Source organism: Anomaloglossus baeobatrachus, unplaced genomic scaffold, assembly GCF_048569485.1.
Source record: "Anomaloglossus baeobatrachus isolate aAnoBae1 unplaced genomic scaffold, aAnoBae1.hap1 Scaffold_2931, whole genome shotgun sequence".
NCBI classification, from domain to species: domain Eukaryota; kingdom Metazoa; phylum Chordata; class Amphibia; order Anura; family Aromobatidae; genus Anomaloglossus; species Anomaloglossus baeobatrachus.
This window is the reverse complement of record NW_027442378.1, coordinates 1-19,282: the sequence shown is the minus strand read 5'-3', so window position 1 is coordinate 19,282 and position 19,282 is coordinate 1. Positions and strand designations below refer to the sequence as shown.

At 48.5% G+C, this 19,282-nt stretch overlaps 1 protein-coding gene across 1 annotated transcript in view; it reads left to right on the top strand.

The window, feature by feature from the left end:
* LOC142266971 (uncharacterized) overlaps nt 1-19,246 on the top strand; it is a gene marked incomplete at both ends in the record, with an annotated part of 63,828 nt that extends 44,582 nt beyond the window's left edge. The window contains 5 exons of the mRNA XM_075332326.1: nt 15,537-15,631; nt 15,761-15,940; nt 16,023-16,146; nt 16,230-16,343; nt 19,043-19,246. Coding sequence (XP_075188441.1) covers nt 15,537-15,631; nt 15,761-15,940; nt 16,023-16,146; nt 16,230-16,343; nt 19,043-19,246 — 717 coding nt within the window. The remainder of the gene's footprint in view (nt 1-15,536; nt 15,632-15,760; nt 15,941-16,022; nt 16,147-16,229; nt 16,344-19,042) is intronic.
* Nucleotides 19,247-19,282: the final 36 nt, after the last annotated feature.

Genomic DNA, 19,282 nt, shown 5'->3' with positions numbered 1-19,282 from the left:
TGTGTGTACCCCCTAATGCTGTGTGTACCCCCTAATGCTGTGTGTACCCCCTAATGCTGTGTGTACCCCCTAATGCTGTGTACCCCCCAGTGCTGTGTGTACCCCCTAATGCTGTGTGTACCCCCTAATGCTGTGTGTACCCCCTAATGTTGAGTACACCCCTAGTACAGTGTGTACCCCCTAGTACTGTGTGTGCTCCCCTAGTGCTGTCTGTACCCCTTGGGTGATGTCTATGCCCCCCCAGTGCTGTCCGCACCACCTAATGCTGTCCATGCTGCCACCAGTGCTGTCCATGCCACGGTCAGTGCTGTCCATGCCACGGTCAGTGCTGTCCATGCCACGGTCAGTGCTGTCCATGCCACGGTCAGTGCTGTCCATGCCACGGTCAGTGCTGTCCATGCCACGGTCAGTGCTGTCCATGCCACGGTCAGTGCTGTCTGTGCCCCCTTATGCTGTCCGTGCTCCCCAGTGCTGTGTGCCACCCCTCAGTACTATGTACCCCCCAGTGCTCTGAACTTGCTACTGCTGTCTGTACCCTCCCACTGCTTTATATGCCCCCCAGTCTGTGCCCTCCTGTTGATGTCTATGCTCCCCCAGACTTCTCTGTGTCTCCCTAGTGATGCCACCTAGTGCTGTCCATGCTGCCACCTAGTGCTGTCCGTGCTGCCTCCTAGTGCAGTCCGTGCTGCCACCTAGTGCAGTCCGTGCTGCCACCTAGTGCAGTCCGTGCTGCCACCTAGTGCAGTCCGTGCTGCCTCCTAGTGCAGTCCGTGCTGCCTCCTAGTGCAGTCCGTGCTGCCTCCTAGTGCAGTCCGTGCTGCCTCCTAGTGCAGTCCGTGCTGCCTCCTAGTGCAGTCCGTGCTGCCTCCTAGTGCAGTCCGTGCTGCCTCCTAGTGCAGTCCGTGCTGCCTCCTAGTGCAGTCCGTGCTGCCTCCTAGTGCAGTCCGTGCTGCCTCCTAGTGCAGTCCGTGCTGCCTCCTAGTGCAGTCCGTGCTGCCACCTAGTGCAGTCCGTGCTGCCACCTAGTGCTGTCTGTGCCACAGCCAAGGCTGTCCATGCCCCCCTACTGATGTATATGCCCCAGCCCCCTCCTGTGATGTGTACTCCCAGTGTCTCCTGTAATTTATGCACCCCAGCCCCTCCTGTGATGTATATGCCCCCAGCATCTCCAGACCGAGACAAACCTGGAAAAGGAGCTGTGAGAAACAAGATGATCAATATCACCAAACATCACAGTCACACCAAACAGAAGCAGCTCCTGCCTCCACAGTAGGGGTGAGTTAGGCTACTTTCACACATCCGGCTTGAGCCCTGCGGCTCAATCCGGCTGTGCAAGCTATGCAACGGATGCGGTGAAAACACCGCATCCTTTGCATAAGTTTTTCCCATGCGGCCCGCCCGGTTTTTGCCGCTTGCGGCATGCTACTGAGCATGCGCAGTGGCAAAAACCGCATGCGGCGGCCGAATGCGGTATTTGCCGCATCCGGCCGCCATAGGCATGCATTGCGAGATGCGCCGCATCGGCCGAATGCGGCGCGATGCGGTTTTTTTTGCCGCACGAAAAAACGTACCAGGCAACGTTCCATCCGGCCGCCGCATCGGCTAAATCTGCCGCATGCGGCAAAAACCGGATGGAACGCAAGGCCATGCGGCACAATGCGGCACTAATTAAAGTCTATGCAGGAAAATCGCAACCGGCAGCAAAAAAAAACGGTTGCGATTTTCCTGCAAAGTGCCGGATTGTGCCGCAGAAGAAACCAAATATAGCTGGGTTATTTTTCAAGTTGATAATGTTGTGCGGCCCCCAAAGGTTAGTAGGAAATTCCAAATGGCCCCCAGCAGTAAAAAGGTTCCCCACCCCTGTTATAGAGAAATATGGTAATAAAAATAACATATCACTATTTTTTCTATTTATGATCATGCCATGTCTTATTCTGCTGCCCTTTATCGGTAGAAGTTTATATTATATCAGAGTTTATGTTAAATGGTGGCACGAATGTAGTAATATTATAGATTCATGTTTTAAAATGTGGTATGAACATGTTTTTTTTTGGTATGCACACTTCCTGATAAAATTATAGTGCTCAAAAGGATAAATTAAAAAGGAGAAAAAAAAAGAATTTTTTTGTAAAAGGATTCTTTTATATATATATATATATATATATATATATATATATATATATATATATATATATATATATATATATATATATATATATATATATATAATATAAGATGTTAGATATTTGGAACATTCGGAATAGTCTTTAAATGTTATTTGCTATGTCTGTGACAATGTTCTATTTTTCTTGGATGATGTCAGTCACAGGGTGTGATTGCACATATGGTTCTAATTTTTTCTCCCCACCCTCTAATTGTATGTTACCCTTTATAATGGCTATGTGATTCATATGGCTTTATTAAAAGTAAGGAGTTTTCACTCCGAAACGCGTTCCATTTTTTCTACCCTGCCATGTAAACTGGATTTTATTATTATGGAAGAACCCTTTTATCCTTGTTAAAAAAAATGTTTTAACTCAATTGGAACTTGGATGCTGGATCCCTTTTTTTTTTTTTTTTGAAGTTCACCACTGATCACTGTATACTGAGCAATGACTATAACATCATCGGGGCCATCCCTATGACTGAAAGGCGGACACTATCATAATATGTTTATGATCACATGTAAATATTTCTTATGTATTTTGTAACACTTATTATATTGTATATATGGCTGTTTTTTACCTGGTCGGGGCTAATAACAGAGATTTGGATTGACAGTGGTATTTTCCTATATTTCACACATGTTGAATATTTTTATTTAGATTTAAATTCCCTGGTAACTGTGGCTGATATAATGACTCCGCAGTGACCATATCCTCTGTATATGGGGGAAGAAGCACAGTCAGCTCTTTCTTTCAAAAATAAGACCTACCCGGAAAATAATCCCTTGTAGGATTTTTGGGGCTTTTTTTGAGTATACTTGAAATAAAAGCCCTACTCCAAAAAACCCTAGTTGTGGTTCCATAAGGAAATGTACAAGAAGCTGAAAAAAATATAGAATACAGCAGGACTTGTCGTCAAAGAAAGCAGACACCCCCAAAAGAAAGCGAACACCCTCAAAAGAAAGCAGGCACCCTCAAACCGGACTACACCCCAAACAATTACCGATGGTGGATGGGCTCTCACACAGAGATCTGTGTCGCTGTCAGGTCCCTCACTGTTCCAGCTGCATTGCACTGCAGAGCTGTGTATACAGTGACAGAGAAGGCAGAGACAGTAATAAACCGTCTGTGCCTTATGTAGAGACGGACGTATTTCCTCTCCGTTGCTACATGTTTGCGTATAGATGCTCTGCTATGTAATGATATTGTAGAACATCACTGCAGAGTAGGAGTCAGATGGCCCTGACTTTTAAAGCCTACGAGCTCCGAAACCAGTTAAGAATATCTCAACTTTTTTATTTACATAATGTTTCTAGTTTAGTAGGGAGATATAATGTGGTCACATTTTGTTGTTGGGTTAATTTTAACTATTTTGCTGCCTTCATACAAGAAATGGGTGGTAAATTGTGCGCATTAGCGAGTGCACAGATCCGTACATCATACATGGAGGTCTGTGACCCTTGTATAAGAGGGACCCCGCTACGATCACACTGGTCTCCGTGATCTGATTTCCATACAAGGGATCTCACTGTGACGTATCACTAGAGTCTTGAGATGATTAAACCGATTTGCAGGACCCTGATGCAGAGGCCAGGTCAGTAGTCCACGGGGGCTGAACAGGAGCCATGCGAACATTTTCTTTCATTCTTAAAATAAATAACAGAAGTAAATTGCACAGGCTCCATATGAATCAATGCTGGGCCTCTCTGCTTCTGTTAGAAACAAGAATACATCAAATCCTACTCCCATTGCCCTGTTCTTAACTGAAAAACTCGTTAATGTTTTTTTTTTGCTCTTTTGTATTTTCCTACCCTTAAGGCCGTTTTACACGCTGCGACATCGCCCCCGTCGTGCGTGCGCCATGGGCTAATCGCTGCCCATGGCGAACAGTATCGCTAGTACGCGTCACACGTACATACCTTCCTAACGACGTCGCTGTGGGCGGCGAACAAACTCTTTTTTTAAGGGGGAGGTTCATGCGGTGTCACAGCGACGTCACATAGCGTGCCACCAATAGAAGCGGAGGGGGGGAGATCAGTCGTATTAACGTCACTCCCGCCTCGTTGCCGGAGGACGCAGGAACACTTTTGTTGGTCGTTCCCAGGGTGTCACACGTAGCGATGTGTGCTGCCTCAGGAACGACGAACAACCTGTGTCCAAAAAGATCAACGATATTTGGGAAAGGAACGACGTGTCAACAATCAACGATTTTTGACGTTTTTTGGATCGTTAGCGGTCGCTTGTAGGCGTCACACGCAAAGACGTCGCTAACGACGCCGGATGTGCGTAACGAATTCCATGATCCCAGCGATATCTCGTTAGCGATGTCGTTGCATGTAACGGAGCCTTTATTCCGGGATTAATTATTGTTTTCGTTTTCTGCTCACATTGCCGTATGAAGGATTGGATTTTTTTAATAGATGACTCATTTCACCATAAAATGTACTGAAAATTAAGTAAAAAATATTGTTTAAAAAACCTGAGAGTCCTCAGTGGTTGATACCTTTTAATGGCTAACTGAAAAGATGGTAATATTAGCAGCTTTTGAGACTACTCACGTCTCTTCATCAGGGTCCGTATAACACAAAATCTGAAGAGTCACATATTTGTATACAACAGGACAGAATGGAACAGTAAATAAGACAGGTTATGTGAAGCAGAACTATCAGTATGGTAAGAGGACAATCAGTCTATATTGGAGCAGTTCATAGATAAGGGGGGGGGGGAGTCTTATTGACCTCTGATTGAGCTTTGGTCCAGAGTTGTGATGCCCTCAGACTCTCTGAGGAGCACATTTCTAAAGGCCGCTTTACACGCTGCGATATCGGTACAGATATCGCTAGCGTGGGTACCCGCCCCCATGTGATGTGGACACGGGAAAATCACTGCCCGTGCCGCACAACATCGCCCAGACCCGTCACACATACTTACCTGCCCGGCGAAGTCGCTGTGACCGGCGAACCGCCTCCTTTCTAAGGGGGCAGTTTGTTTAGCGTCACAGCGACGTCACAGCTGCGTCACTGAACCGCCGCCCAATAGAAACTGAGGGGCGGAGATGAGCGGGACGTAACATCCCGCCCACCTGCTTCCTTCTGCATTGTGGCGGGGAGTCAGGTAAGGAGAGCTTCCTCGTTCCTGCGGTGTCACACGGAGCGATGTGTGCTGCCGCAGGAACGAGTAACAACTTCGTTACTGCGGAAGTAACGATATTTGAGAATGGACCCCCATGTCACCGATGAGCGATTTTGCACGTTTTTGCGACGATGCAAAATCGCTCATCGGTGTCACACGCAACGGCATCGCTAATGCGGCCGGATGTGCATCACAAATTCCGTGACCCCAACGACTCCGCATTAGCGATATCGTAGCGTGTAAAGCCCCCTTTAGGTGATGTAAAAAGACAAAAATCCATGTGACACGTTCATTCCTGCTCTGAATGTGTCACCAGTCATCATAAGTTTATATTCCCAGACTCTTCTGTCTCTCCAGGTTTTGAAGTTTCCTTTCAATACCAGCAATTTCATGTCCATGATGCTGTGGTCTGGGTTACAAAAAAGAAAAAACAAACAGATTACATTACCCACCAGAATATCAAGAAACCATGTCCTACATTAACCCCTTAACGACCGCGGGCAGTAAAATTACATCCTAAATGTCATAATCTTACTGCCCGCGGTCCTCCGGCGGCAGCATGCTGCGATCGGCGCACATCTCAGCTGATTTTCACAGCTGAGATGTGTGCCTGCTAGGCACGAGCAGAATCGTTATCTGCTCGTGCCGATTAACCCCTTAAATGGCGCTGTCAATACGTGACAGCGCCATTATAAGCGCGATCGCGGTAAAGTTTTACTTACCGCCCGATACCGGAAGTAACGTGACGCGATCACATGACTTCCGATAGTTGTCATGGTAGCACAGGGTCATGTGATGACTCCTGTACTACACATGACTTGCTTTCACTTTCGCTGTGCCAGCGGCACAGCAAAAGAGAAAGAGAGCGTATTTTCTGTTTACAGCTGTGTAGCTGTGATCAGCAGATACTGCAGAGCGATCGGATTGCTGATCGCAATAGCCCCCTAGGGGGACTAGTAAAATTAAAAAAAAAGTTAAAAAAAAGTTTTAAAAAATTTAAAAAAAAAACAAAAAAACCTAAAAGTTCAAATCACCCCCCATTAGCCCCATTGAAAATTAAAGGGCTAAAAAATAAAAAATATATACACTTTTGGTATCGCCGCGTTCAGAAACGCCCGATCTATCAAAATATAAAATCAATTAATCTGGTCAGTATACGGCGTAGCGTCAAAAAAATTCCAAACGCCAAAACGACGGTTTTTTGTCGCCACAACTTTTGCGCAAAATGCAATCAAAAGGCGATCAAAACGTAGCATCTACGCAAAAATGGTACCGTTAAAAACGTCAGCTCGAGACGCAAAAAAATAAGCCGTCACTGAACCATAGATCCCGAAAAATGAGAACGCTACGGGTCACGGAATATGGCGTAAAACGTGCGCCACTTTTTTTGGACAAACTTCCGATTTTTTTTAACCCCTTATATAAAAGTAAACCTATACATGTTTGGTGTCTACGATCTCGCACTGACCTGAGGCATCACACCCAAACATCAGTTTTACCATATAGTGAACACAGTGAATAAAATATCTCAAAAACCATAGTGCTATCGCACTTTTTTTGCAATTTTTCTACATTTGGATTTTTTTTGCCATTTTATAGGACACTATATGGTAAAACTGATGGTTTCATTTACAAGTACAGCTCGTTCCGCAAAAAATGAGCCCTCACATGACCATATTGACTGAAAAATAAAAAAGTTACGTCTCTCAGAAAAAGAATGGCGAAAAAAAAAAACGGAAAGCGAAAAATCGGCCGGTCGTGAAGGGGTTAATAAAAACTTATAAAACTAAAGAAGAAAACAACCAGGTCTCTCTTGTGATCACCTACAATCGAAATCTGGAGGTGTTAAGAGGAGCTGCACGAAAACTACAACCATTACTACAAAAAATGCCCGATAAAAATCTATTGTTCCAGACCCCCCACTTCTGTGTTTTAAGCTGGTGTCACACACAGCGACAACGACGTCGCTGCTACATCACCATTTTCTGTGACGTTGCAGCGACGTCCCGTCGCTGTCGCTGTGTGTGACATCCAGCAACGACCTGGCCCCTGCTGTGAGGTCGCCGGTCGATGCTGAATGTCCAGCTTCATTTTTTGGTCGTCGCTCTCCCGCTGTGACGCACACATCGCTGTGTGTGACAGCGAGAGAGCGATGAAATGAAGCGAGCAGGAGCCGGCGTCTGGCAGCTGCGGTAAGCTGTAACCAGGTTAAACATCGGATAACCAAGGGAAGACCTTTCCCTGGTTACCCGATATTTACCTTCGTTACCAGCGTCCGCCCTCGCTGCCAGTGCCGGCTCCTGCTTTCTGCACATGTAGCTGCAGTACACATCGGGTAATTAACCCGATGTGTACTGTAGCTAGGAGTGCAGGGAACCAGCGCTAAGCGGTGTGCGCGGCTCCCTGCTCTGTGCACATGTAGCTGCAGTACACATCGGGTAATTAACCCGATGTGTACTGTAGCTAGGAGTGCAGGGAGCAAGCGCTAAGCAGTGTGCGCGGCTCCCTGCTCTGTGCACATGTAGCTGCAGTACACATCGGGTAATTAACCCGATGTGTACTGTAGCTAGGAGAGCAGGGAGCCAGCGCTAAGCAGTGTGCGCGGCTCCCTGCTCTCTGCACATGTAGCTGCAGTACACATCGGGTAATTAACCCGATGTATACTGTAGCAAGGAGAGCAGGGAGCCAGCGCTAAGCAGTGTGTGCAGCTCCCTGCTCTCTGCAAATGTAGCTGCAGTACACATCGGGTAATTAACCCGATGTGTACTGTAGCTAGGAGTGCAGGGAGCCAGCGCTAAGCGCGGCTCCCTGCTCTCTGCACATGTAGCACAGCGTCGTTATGATCGCTGCTGCTTCTGCTGTGTTTGCCAGCTAAGCAGCGATCATAACAGCAACTTACAAGGTCGCTGTTACTTCACAGAAAATGGTGACATAACAGCGACGTCGCTGTCGCTATGTGTGAACCCAGCTTTAGACATCCCCCGAATCTAAGAAGCATCATTGTCAGAAGATAAAGACAAGATAAAGATTCCCAGATCACATTAGGTCTACAAGATCCCAGGGGCCGTCAGCTACACCACAACTAATGGGGTGTACTTAATTATATGTACCACATGTCCACCTGGGGTCTGTATGTAGGGGAGACCGGACAACAGCTCAGAACAAGGATGAATTCTCACCACCACACAATTAGAGAAAAAAGGACAAATCTACCTGTGGCCAAACATTTCTGTACACAGATCACAGCCTCATGGACATGAAGCTGGTATTGAAAGGGAATTTTAAATCCCAGAGACACAGGAGAGTCTGGGTGTACAAACTTATAACGACCAGTGACACATTCAGAGCAGGAATGAAGGTGTCACATGGATTTATGTCTTTTTACATCAATTAAGAAATGTGCTCCTCAGATCATCTGGGGGCATCACAGCTCTGGACCAGACCTCAGAGGACAATAAAACTTTCACACTCCTTATCTATGAACTGCTGCAATATTTACTGCCACAACTGATTGTCCCCTTACCATACTGATAGTTCTGCTTCATATCACTTGTCTTATTTACTGCTCCATTCTATGTCCTGTTGTGTATAAATATGTGACTCTTCAGATTTTGTGTTATACTGTGTCTGATGAAGAGACCTGAGTAGTCTTGAAAGCTGCTATTATTACCATCTTTTCAGTTAGCCATTAAAAGGTATCAACCACTGAGGACCCTCAATTCTTTCAAACTTTATTTCTACTGGCTACCCCGGTACAAAGATTATTATTATTATTATTTATTATTATAGCGCCATCAATTCCATGGCGCTTTACATGTGAAAGGGGTGTACATAATAGGGACAAGTACAATAATCATAAACAATACAAGACACAAACAGGTACAGGAGGAGAGAGGTCCCTGCCCGCGAGGGCTCACAGTCTACAAGGGATAGGTGAGGATACAGTAGGTGAGCGTAGAGCTGATAGTGCAGTGTGGCGCCCCTGACCTGGTCAGGCACCACTGAGTACTGCACCCATGCTGGGGACAGTACAATACAGGTAATCCAGAAGGCTGACAGGGGTGTGGAACACAGGCGCATAGTGATCAGGTCTCACACATGTACCCATGAGAGGACCCCTGGGGATCCCAGGAGGGGGCAAGCCTTCACCTTCACTGGAATAGTGGAGGGGGTAGAGCCTCCATCTCCTCTCAAGGGGTGTGGTGGAGAGTCTGGTTGCTAGGTGGCGTAGGCAAGAACAGGAGAGGAGGAGCAGTGAGCCAGTTCAGTGTAGAGTCCAGGGAGCTCAAGTGAGGAGCAGATCCCTGGAGCTGTGCAATCTGACAGCGTCCGCGCAGTGGCTACAGACGGGGGAGAACGGTCAACTAGGAGTGCTACCTGAAAGCCAGCTTCAGCTAGGGAGTGCACGGAGTGGGAAGTAAGGAGACTGCTAGAGAGCACCAGGCCCAACCGGGCGGCAGATCCCGAAGCGAGGATAGATTCACCTTTCCCTGCTAAACCTGCCAGTGTGGGGCTCTTAAAGCCCACACCACTACACCACAAAAGCCGCAGCCACGTAACCGCAGTGAGGGCCCATAGGTCACAGGAGGCAAGCGGCTGGAGTGGCCTGGTCCGGGGAACAAGCACACGGCAAACAACAAGGGGAGAGAGGCTGCAGCATCTTCCCTGGGTGACCCCCATAGGGACTCAAAGTCGGGGTCACCCCAAACCACCAAGGGCTAAGGAAGGCGAGTCAGTAGTCACCCTCATAAAGTCAGCCTGAAGGATACCTGGTTCCTACCTGGCTCATCTCAGCTACGCCCGGGTACTCACCCTGCCACCTGAAGTGAGTAAAAACCCTGAAAGACGTCCTGCCTGTGTGGTCATTCTGCGACTTGTGGTACTACACACCTACACAGGGCCCTGGGGCTTGCCTCACTCTCAGGAGGCTCCTACATCTAACTGCACACACCATCAGCCCCAGGCGACCCTCAACCTGCAGTGGCGGTCCCTACTGGCCGCAATACTGAGAGTGGCGTCACGATCAAAACGGAAGAGTTCCTACCAGTGACGGAGATCCAGCAACGTGGAGTCCCTGAAGGTAACGCACCGACACCGACACAACACCTATGGGGCTTCACATCTGGCGTCACGAACAGGATAAGGACTAGACCTGTTCAGACAGGTGACCATGTGCCTGGGCGGTCCGCTTGAAAAATTGGAAGCGCCGCCATATTGCCACCATGAAAAGCGCGCTGAAAAACAACAGCAGCCCGCGCTGGAAGAAGTTACCGCCCACGAAGAGGTGTGGCTACCCAGAGATCCCCTGCAGAGTTCTGACCTTGCCGGCTGTGAGAGCGGAAGCGTCCAGAAACGGCGAGGGAGAAGGGAAGCCACAAACCTGCTGCTGCGGAGAGCAGAAATGGAATCCAGACGCGGATACCCAGAACCAGGCTCTGCTGCCTGGTGGTGCCGGGAGCTTGCCCTCTTCTGTGATCAGCTGGAGGCCAGGATTATGCGACGGCTCTATGAGGAACGCAAGGAGCTTCTAGAGAAGGCTGCAGCGGTCCGGACCTATGAGGAGAGAGCCGCGCGGAGCCTGCCGGATCGAGCGGCGACGACGATTCAGACCCCGATGGGTGAGTCCGGTGTTGCCCCGGCTAGAACCAGAGCCCCGACCCTAGCTGCGACGACCGCGGTCCCAGAGGAGGCGCCCGGTGCGGCGACGCTGAGTGAGGCCGCAGCCACGCTAGGTGCGGCCCGCCAAGCCCAGGCCGCTGCAGCGATGCCCCGCCTGTCCCGCAGGGCTCCGACCACCACGGCAGTGCTCATCCGTGCTGCAGGTGTAACGCTGACCCAGGCTGCCACCCTGCTGAACCCGGTCCGCCAAGACCCCAACGCAGCAGTGACGCTCGTCCGCGCCGCAAGTGATATGCTGAACCAGGCCGCAGCCCCGCCGGGTGCGGCCCGCCAAGCTCCGATCACTGCAGCGACGCCCGGCTCAGCCTGCACGGACCCCATCGAGGCTGCGACGCCAAGTGAGACCGCGGCTGCAGTGTCCAGTCCGGCCCGCCAGGAACCGGCCGCGACAGGAACGCCAATTCAGGCCGCCGCCATACAGGGCGCGGCCCGCCAAGACCAGGCCGCCGCCATGCCAGGCGCGGCCCGCCAAGAAGAGAAGAATACCTCATCATTTTCCCCGGCCTGCAAGGCCAGAGCAGACACCGCTCCCCAGTCCAAAGAGGTCCCTGCTAGGAAGACCCTGATAGGAGAGGACCCCGAATACTGGAAGCTGAAGGCTGATCTGGAGGCCCAGTTCCCGCAAGAGATGGTGGATCGGTATCTGCTCCCTCCGCATACCCCCAAGGAAATACAGGCAACCCCTGCAGCTGCGCCGAAGAGTCCATCGCCTAGACCAGCTGAGGAACACTCATCCCCAGCGCTGCCACAACCAGAGTGCAGCGAAGAACTAAGGGGGAGGGGAGGCCAGGAAGCTGAGGGGCTGACTCCGACTCCAGTGCCACCAGCAGTGGACCCATACCCAGAGCCAGAGATGCTGCCCTATTCTCGCTGGGATGAGGAAGACCTGACCCCGTCAGCAGATGAAGATCTGCCCCAAAGCCTCACCTGGGAGTTTGCAAGCTGTACCACGCAGAGTTCAGGCCGCAAGACACGGCGTAGCAGAACACAGGTTGCTCCAGCACCACAGTCTCCAGAGCAGAGAGAGGTCACAGCCAGAGACCTGGAGGAGAAAAGGTGCCTAAGAAGGTCCAAAGCCCAGGCCAGAGGACCCCTGTGTTATGGCGTAGTGGAAGATTTCAATCTGAGAAGTGGTTATGGATTCATTGTAGCCCCTGGCATCAAGGAGGGGATATTTGTTAACAGGAGAGATGTAAGCGCTCATCTGCCTAGAGGACACCCTGGCCGAAATCTAAAGATGGGAGACTCAGTTCAGTTCACCATGCATCAGGGCGAAAGGGGATTGTATGCCCTGGACGTAGCGCTATGTCCCAGCAAACCTTACAGCCATCCCATGCTACAAGAAAGACAAGAAAGACAAGAAAGACAAGAAAGACAAGAAAGACAAGAAAGAAAAGACAGAGATAAAGAACCAGATGTAGAAACAGACGAAGATCAAGAAAGGAAAGATAAAGAACCTATAGATGAAACAACCACAGACAAAGATCCTACAGATGAAACAACCACGGACGACGACGGAGAGCAAGAAAGTCACAGGTGCCGGTGCCCTACATGCCCACGCCCTAGTGAAATGGAGGAGTAAAGTAAAAGAAAGTAAGAAGTACAGCAAGTTTTGACCAGTTAAAGTTTGAAAAGTTTTGTTTGCAACGTTTAAGAAATGCGCCCACAAAAACTATTGTGAGAAAACCATAAACCTTAAGGCTATGAACTGGCTATAGCCACAAACTCTCGCAGTGTAAATAGTTACACCAGTGGCACCACCACCAGGGCCAGCCTGTTTAGGGGCTTGGCTCGTCTGCGACCAGGGGGGGCCCGTCCGTAGAAAAGGGCCTTGGCTCACCTGCGACCAGAGAGCACGCCTGTTTATGGGGCCTTGGCTCACCACCACAAAGAGGGTACCTGGCCAGCACCAACTGTGGAGGCCGCCTCTGCATCCTGCCAGAAGAGGCTGAAGGCGCGGATCCACCAGGCCAGGTATACCCTGAAACCACCAGCCCATGAAAGCCGCCTCTACATCCTGCCAGAAGTGGCTGAAGCCGCGGCCAACGGGAGAGGAAGATTGGAGGAAAGGTCTGGGGAAACGGATGGCCCAGACCTGGTTACCAACAGGACCGGTGACCTGCCTCCTGAGAGGGTTTTGGGTGGGTTAACGGACTTGTGGGTGGAGGGTGGTGATGTACGATAACTGGTGATCTTAAAATGTTTTACCATGTTTTAATGTTTTATGCATTTTAAAATGTTGTCTTGCAGCCCGAGGACGTGCTGGTGATAACTAAGGGGGAATGTGGCGCCCCTGACCTGGTCAGGCACCACTGAGTACTGCACCCATGCTGGGGACAGTACAATACAGGTAATCCAGAAGGCTGACAGGGGTGTGGAACACAGGCGCATAGTGATCAGGTCTCACACATGTACCCATGAGAGGACCCCTGGGGATCCCAGGAGGGGGCAAGCCTTCACCTTCACTGGAATAGTGGAGGGGGTAGAGCCTCCATCTCCTCTCAAGGGGTGTGGTGGAGAGTCTGGTTGCTAGGTGGCGTAGGCAAGAACAGGAGAGGAGGAGCAGTGAGCCAGTTCAGTGTAGAGTCCAGGGAGCTCAAGTGAGGAGCAGATCCCTGGAGCTGTGCAATCTGACAGCGTCCGCGCAGTGGCTACAGACGGGGGAGAACGGTCAACTAGGAGTGCTACCTGAAAGCCAGCTTCAGCTAGGGAGTGCACGGAGTGGGAAGTAAGGAGACTGCTAGAGAGCACCAGGCCCAACCGGGCGGCAGATCCCGAAGCGAGGATAGATTCACCTTTCCCTGCTAAACCTGCCAGTGTGGGGCTCTTAAAGCCCACACCAATACACCACAAAAGCCGCAGCCACGTAACCGCAGTGAGGGCCCATAGGTCACAGGAGGCAAGCGGCTGGAGTGGCCTGGTCCGGGGAACAAGCACACGGCAAACAACAAGGGGAGAGAGGCTGCAGCATCTTCCCTGGGTGACCCCCATAGGGACTCAAAGTCGGGGTCACCCCAAACCACCAAGGGCTAAGGAAGGCGAGTCAGTAGTCACCCTCATAAAGTCAGCCTGAAGGATACCTGGTTCCTACCTGGCTCATCTCAGCTACGCCCGGGTACTCACCCTGCCACCTGAAGTGAGTAAAAACCCTGAAAGACATCCTGCCTGTGTGGTCATTCTGCGACTTGTGGTACTACACACCTACACAGGGCCCTGGGGCTTGCCTCACTCTCAGGAGGCTCCTACATCTAACTGCACACACCATCAGCCCCAGGCGACCCTCAACCTGCAGTGGCGGTCCCTACTGGCCGCAATACTGAGAGTGGCGTCACGATCAAAACGGAAGAGTTCCTACCAGTGACGGAGATCCAGCAACGTGGAGTCCCTGAAGGTAACGCACCGACACCGACACAACACCTATGGGGCTTCACAGCAGCGCTGTATCAGACTGAGGGTTATGGCAGGTTGTAGGCTTGTTGGAAGAGGTGGGTCTTCAGGTTCCTTTTGAAGCTAGCCAAGGTAGGCGAGAGTCTGATGTGTTGTGGCAGAGCATTCCAGAGTATGGGGGAGGCACGGGAGAAATCTTGGATGCGATGGTGGGAAGAGGAGATGAGAGGGGAGTAGAGAAGGAGATCTTGTGAGATAGATTTTACCTGGAAATTAAGTAAAAAGTATGGTGAAGGAAAAAAAAAAAGTAATTCCGCCATTGTTCTTTTAGTGTTGTTTTTACTACATTCATTGTGTGCTGAAAGTGACTGGTCAGAGTGATTCTCCAGGTCAGTGTGATTACAGCAATATCAGACTTGTATATTTTATTATTTAGCGGTGACTAGAGATGAGTGGACCCGTAGAAGTTCGGCTTCTGCTGATCCAGCTGAACGTTTTTAAAGATCGGTTTTGGACACGAACGTGACCTGAACTTCATTTGAAGTCATTAATTGGGCAGTTCACGTCTCCACCCACATGCAGCCATAAACACATCACTTCCTGGGGAGAGAGGTTTTTTTCCATTTTTTTTCTTTGTGCACACTACATCCGATCTCGCTGTTGTTACCCCCAGTGCGAGCCGATCAAACTCTGAAAGCGGGTCACACCAGGCTGAGCACCGAGCGTACCCGAGCACAGCGATGCTAGCGAGACTGATTTGCATACGTCAACCCCTGAATTACGAACATGACTTTTGTTTTCTGTGGTTCTGAGTTTGTACCGAAAACTGAACTTCAGGTTCGCTCATCTCTAGTGGTGAATAAAAATCAGACTTTTGTAAACCTGTAGCTTGTCTTTTGCTTGATGAGCCGACATTTTCATTGATCCCATTCTAGGTGCAATATGGGTAATTGATCACTTTTCATTGTATTTATATTGCTATAAAAATATTGTGCTATTTTTATCGGTCGGTTTCACTACTTACATAGCACATTTCATGATGAAATTTTTTTTCCTACCCAAATGATATCTCACCCCCCTTATTATCTCCATTAGTTTTACATATCGGCTCATTTCCTTCCCATTCAGGTCCTTATAATATCGGATCCTCTCAGTGATTTTATTCTGTTTAAGAGAATCTCCTACCCAGCATGGATAGAGACAGGAACAAGATGGCGGAGAGGATCTTACACCTCACCCTAGAGATCCTCTTCCGGCTTACTGGAGAGGTGAGAGATTCTGATGACGTCACATTACATCATTCTTATCTATGGGAATAACAGATGGACAGAACTGGAGAGGTGAGGACTCTGGAAATGTCTGGAGTGAGATTTATTACTGTGTCTCTCGATAACCAGGATTACACAGTAGTGAAGAAGACCTCTAGTGAGCGCTGTCAGGCCCCTGTGTCTGAGGGATGGGGAAGACCCCTGAGCCCAATCACGGGGCCTCCACCTCACCCCCCGATACACGAGGACATCAATGACCAGAAGATCCTAGAACTCACCTACAAGATGATTGAGCTGCTGACTGGAAAGGTGACACTGCTGGGAATGCTGGGACATTATACAGTAACGCTATGAAGGGATTGGGTGGTGACGGTATCATTGTATGTGTCAGGTTCCTATAGGGTGTCAGGACGTCACCGTCTATTTCTCCATGGAGGAGTGGGAGTATTTAGAAGGACACAAAGATCTGTACAGTGACGTCATGATGGAGGTTCCCCAGCCCCTCACATCACCAGGTAATAGACAGGACTAAATACACACGGCCTATAATTATCTGTATGTAAGGAATTAATTCAGTCCCTGTATGTGTCTCCACCAGTTCTATCCAGTAAGAGGACAACACCAGAGAGATGTCCCCGTCCTCTTCTCCCACAGGACTGTAAACAAGAAGATCCCGATGTTCCTCAGGATGTGTTTCCTCCAGCTCTATCCAGTAAGAGATATCTACTCTGTACTTTCTGCACTAATTTTGTGTTTACAGTTTTAGGTTTTCTGCTCTGGGTTTTTTTAGCTGTATTTTCTTTGTTTCTGCTTTTTGTTTCTAGTGCCTTCTCTATGTCGTTCTGAAGGCAACTCAAAGACCTGCAGAGGGTTCATGAATACCCCGTTTCCCTGAAAAGATGACCTACACTGAAAATAAGCTTTAGCATGATTTTATGGGATTTTTGAAGAATGCTTGAAATATAAGCCCTTCTTCAAAAATAAGCCCTAATTACAGTCAGGGCCAGTGTTGGGAGGTGTCAAACTGCGCAAATTCTCAAGAACTCCAGTGTCTTAGGGACCCCATCAGTTGTAGTCTGAGGTTGTTTAAGGACCTTTGATGACTTCAAAGTCATGTTACCTGATGTAACCAAAGGTCACTTAGGCTACTTTCACACATCCGGTTTGAGCAGTGCGGCTCAATCCGGCTGTGAAACCTATGCAACGGATGCAGCGAAAACACCGCATCCTTTGCATACGTTTTTACATGCGGCACGTCCGTTTTTTTCCGGTTGCGGCACGCTTCTGAGCATGCGCAGTGGAAGAAACCGCATGCGGCGTTCATAGGCATGCATTGAAAAATGCGGCGCAATGCGTTTTTTTTTGCCGGAGCAAAAAACGTGCCAGGGAACGTTCCATCCGGCCGCCGCATCGGCTAAATCTGCCGCATGCGGCAAAAACCGGACGGAACGCAAGCCCATGCGGCATAATGCGGCGCCAATGCAAGTCAATGCTGGAAATAACGAAACCGGTGGCAAAAAAAAACGGTTTCGTGTTTTCAGCAGAGCGCCGGATTGTGCCGCACTGCTACAGCCGGATGTGTGAAAGCAGCCTTAATTGCAGGAGTCTAAAAGAACTGAACAGAAGAGAGGCTGGCATGCAGGACTGCATTAGGTGAAAGGGAGAGTAAACTGGGCAATTTACCAATTATAGAACTGCTGAAGGACCTTTTTGACATCACAAACCAGCTTTGACATTTTAACCAGCTTTGCTTAAATGGGCAGAGCTTGGCCAGAACAAGGGTGTGATGCCACCGTTTCTCTAATTCATAACCAACTGCAGCATTCCCTATGCCAGAAATCTCACTCCTGTTCCTGATGTAATTTTTCAGTGCCCATCGCCGGTCTTGAATTGAAACCCTAATCTTTATCTGCACAGACTGCAAGACCCTGCTTCCTGCTTTGGTTACAAAGCCTAAGGATGGGTCATCAACGTTATAGTACCGGACAAGCCCATTAAATATCCGTCATCTGTCCCTAACTATTTTATTTTTGTTTTTGACAAAAATCTCTTTGAAATTGTCTATGTTGTGGATCAATGTTACAAGGAGATGTTTTCAGGTTTTGCCAACTGCCATGACGGCGTCAGGATCTGTGGAAATTATAGATTCTGGTACTCTGCATGTTAACTGCTCTGATGTCTGTGAGCAGCGCAGGGAGACGCAGGTGTCGAAACACAGGCTTGGGCAGGCTAGCAAGAGTTATTCTCTGCTGGGCTGCTTGTTAATGTCTTTGATCACATGCTGTAGAGGAGAAAGTATTGTTTGCTCCCCTTCTGTATATGCTGGCTGGACTATTTCATTAATGCAAGCTATAGGTTACCTATACTGGTCTGGTGAGGTGTTGTGATCCAGACTTATGGGTGGTTGTTGTGTATTATTGCTGTGAGCTGTTGTGGTGTTAACTCTTGTTGCTGCCTTTCTGCTCTTGCTTTTCTCCTTAGTCTCTCACTGTTTGTTTCTGTGAGTTTGCAATGTGTTGTGTCTGTCTTAGGGCAAGCACGCACTTTGCTTTTTACCTGCTTTTTACCTGCTTTTTTGCTGCTTTTTCAACTGCAGGGTTTAATGCCAAAATGGTTGTGTTCTGCTTTTCAAGCAAAGTCTATGGGAATTTGGCTTTCTAGACCGCACTATGCAGTTCAAACTGCAGCCTTTTTGTTGCAGAACTTTGGTCAAAAGCTCAGCTTTGCAGTGCAAAACCCAAATGGCAAAAACAATTGACATGTCAATTGTTTTTGCCATTTGGGTTTTGCACTGCAAAGCTGAGTTTTTGACCAAAGTTCTGCAACAAAAAGGCACCTTTTTGAACTGCATAGTGCGGTCTAGCAAACCAAATTCCCATAGACTTTGCTTGAAAAGCAGAACACAACCATTTTGGCATTAAACCCTGCAGTTGAAAAAGCAGCAAAAAAGCAGGTAAAAAGCAGGTAAAAAGCAAAGTGCGGTCGCACCCTAAATCTGTGTTTCCATCATATTCCTGCCCCTTCCTTCCCTGGGGGGATAACAGATTACATTTGGTCAGGCAAATAGTAAGGCACAGGTCTCAGGCATCTCCATCTTCAGGGGTAATTGAGAAGTTAGGAATAGTTTAGGATCCCCTAGCGTGAAGGACACTATGGCAGCCCCCTATCCGTCATTATCCTGCAGTCACATTGTGACAATCAATCAGATTATTTACTGTAGCACATTCCAGAGAATTGGTGCTAGGAATGGGAGATCCGAATTAACGAAGATGTAACTCTTAGATGTTGAAATTAGAAAACAGATTCAGAATACATTTTTTTCTAATTTAATTTCTGATGTTATGGTTTAAAAAAATAAATGTACTTTCAAGATAATATCATTAAAAATAATAACATTGTGTTTATTTTCAGCAGATAACTGTATTGGGAGTTCAGATGGAAATCTAATATCTTCAGAATTTATAACAAATGATGAAAGTATCACACATGATACATATGAAGGGCATGCTGTTGTCCCAGATATACCTCCAGTCCTTCCTCGGAAAGCTTTATCATCAGATCTTTTCAAACAAGTCCAAAATTCCAATTTATCACAGAATTGTAAGCAAAATCAAAGTTACAGAAGGGATGTGGAACATGAAACGGCTCCTA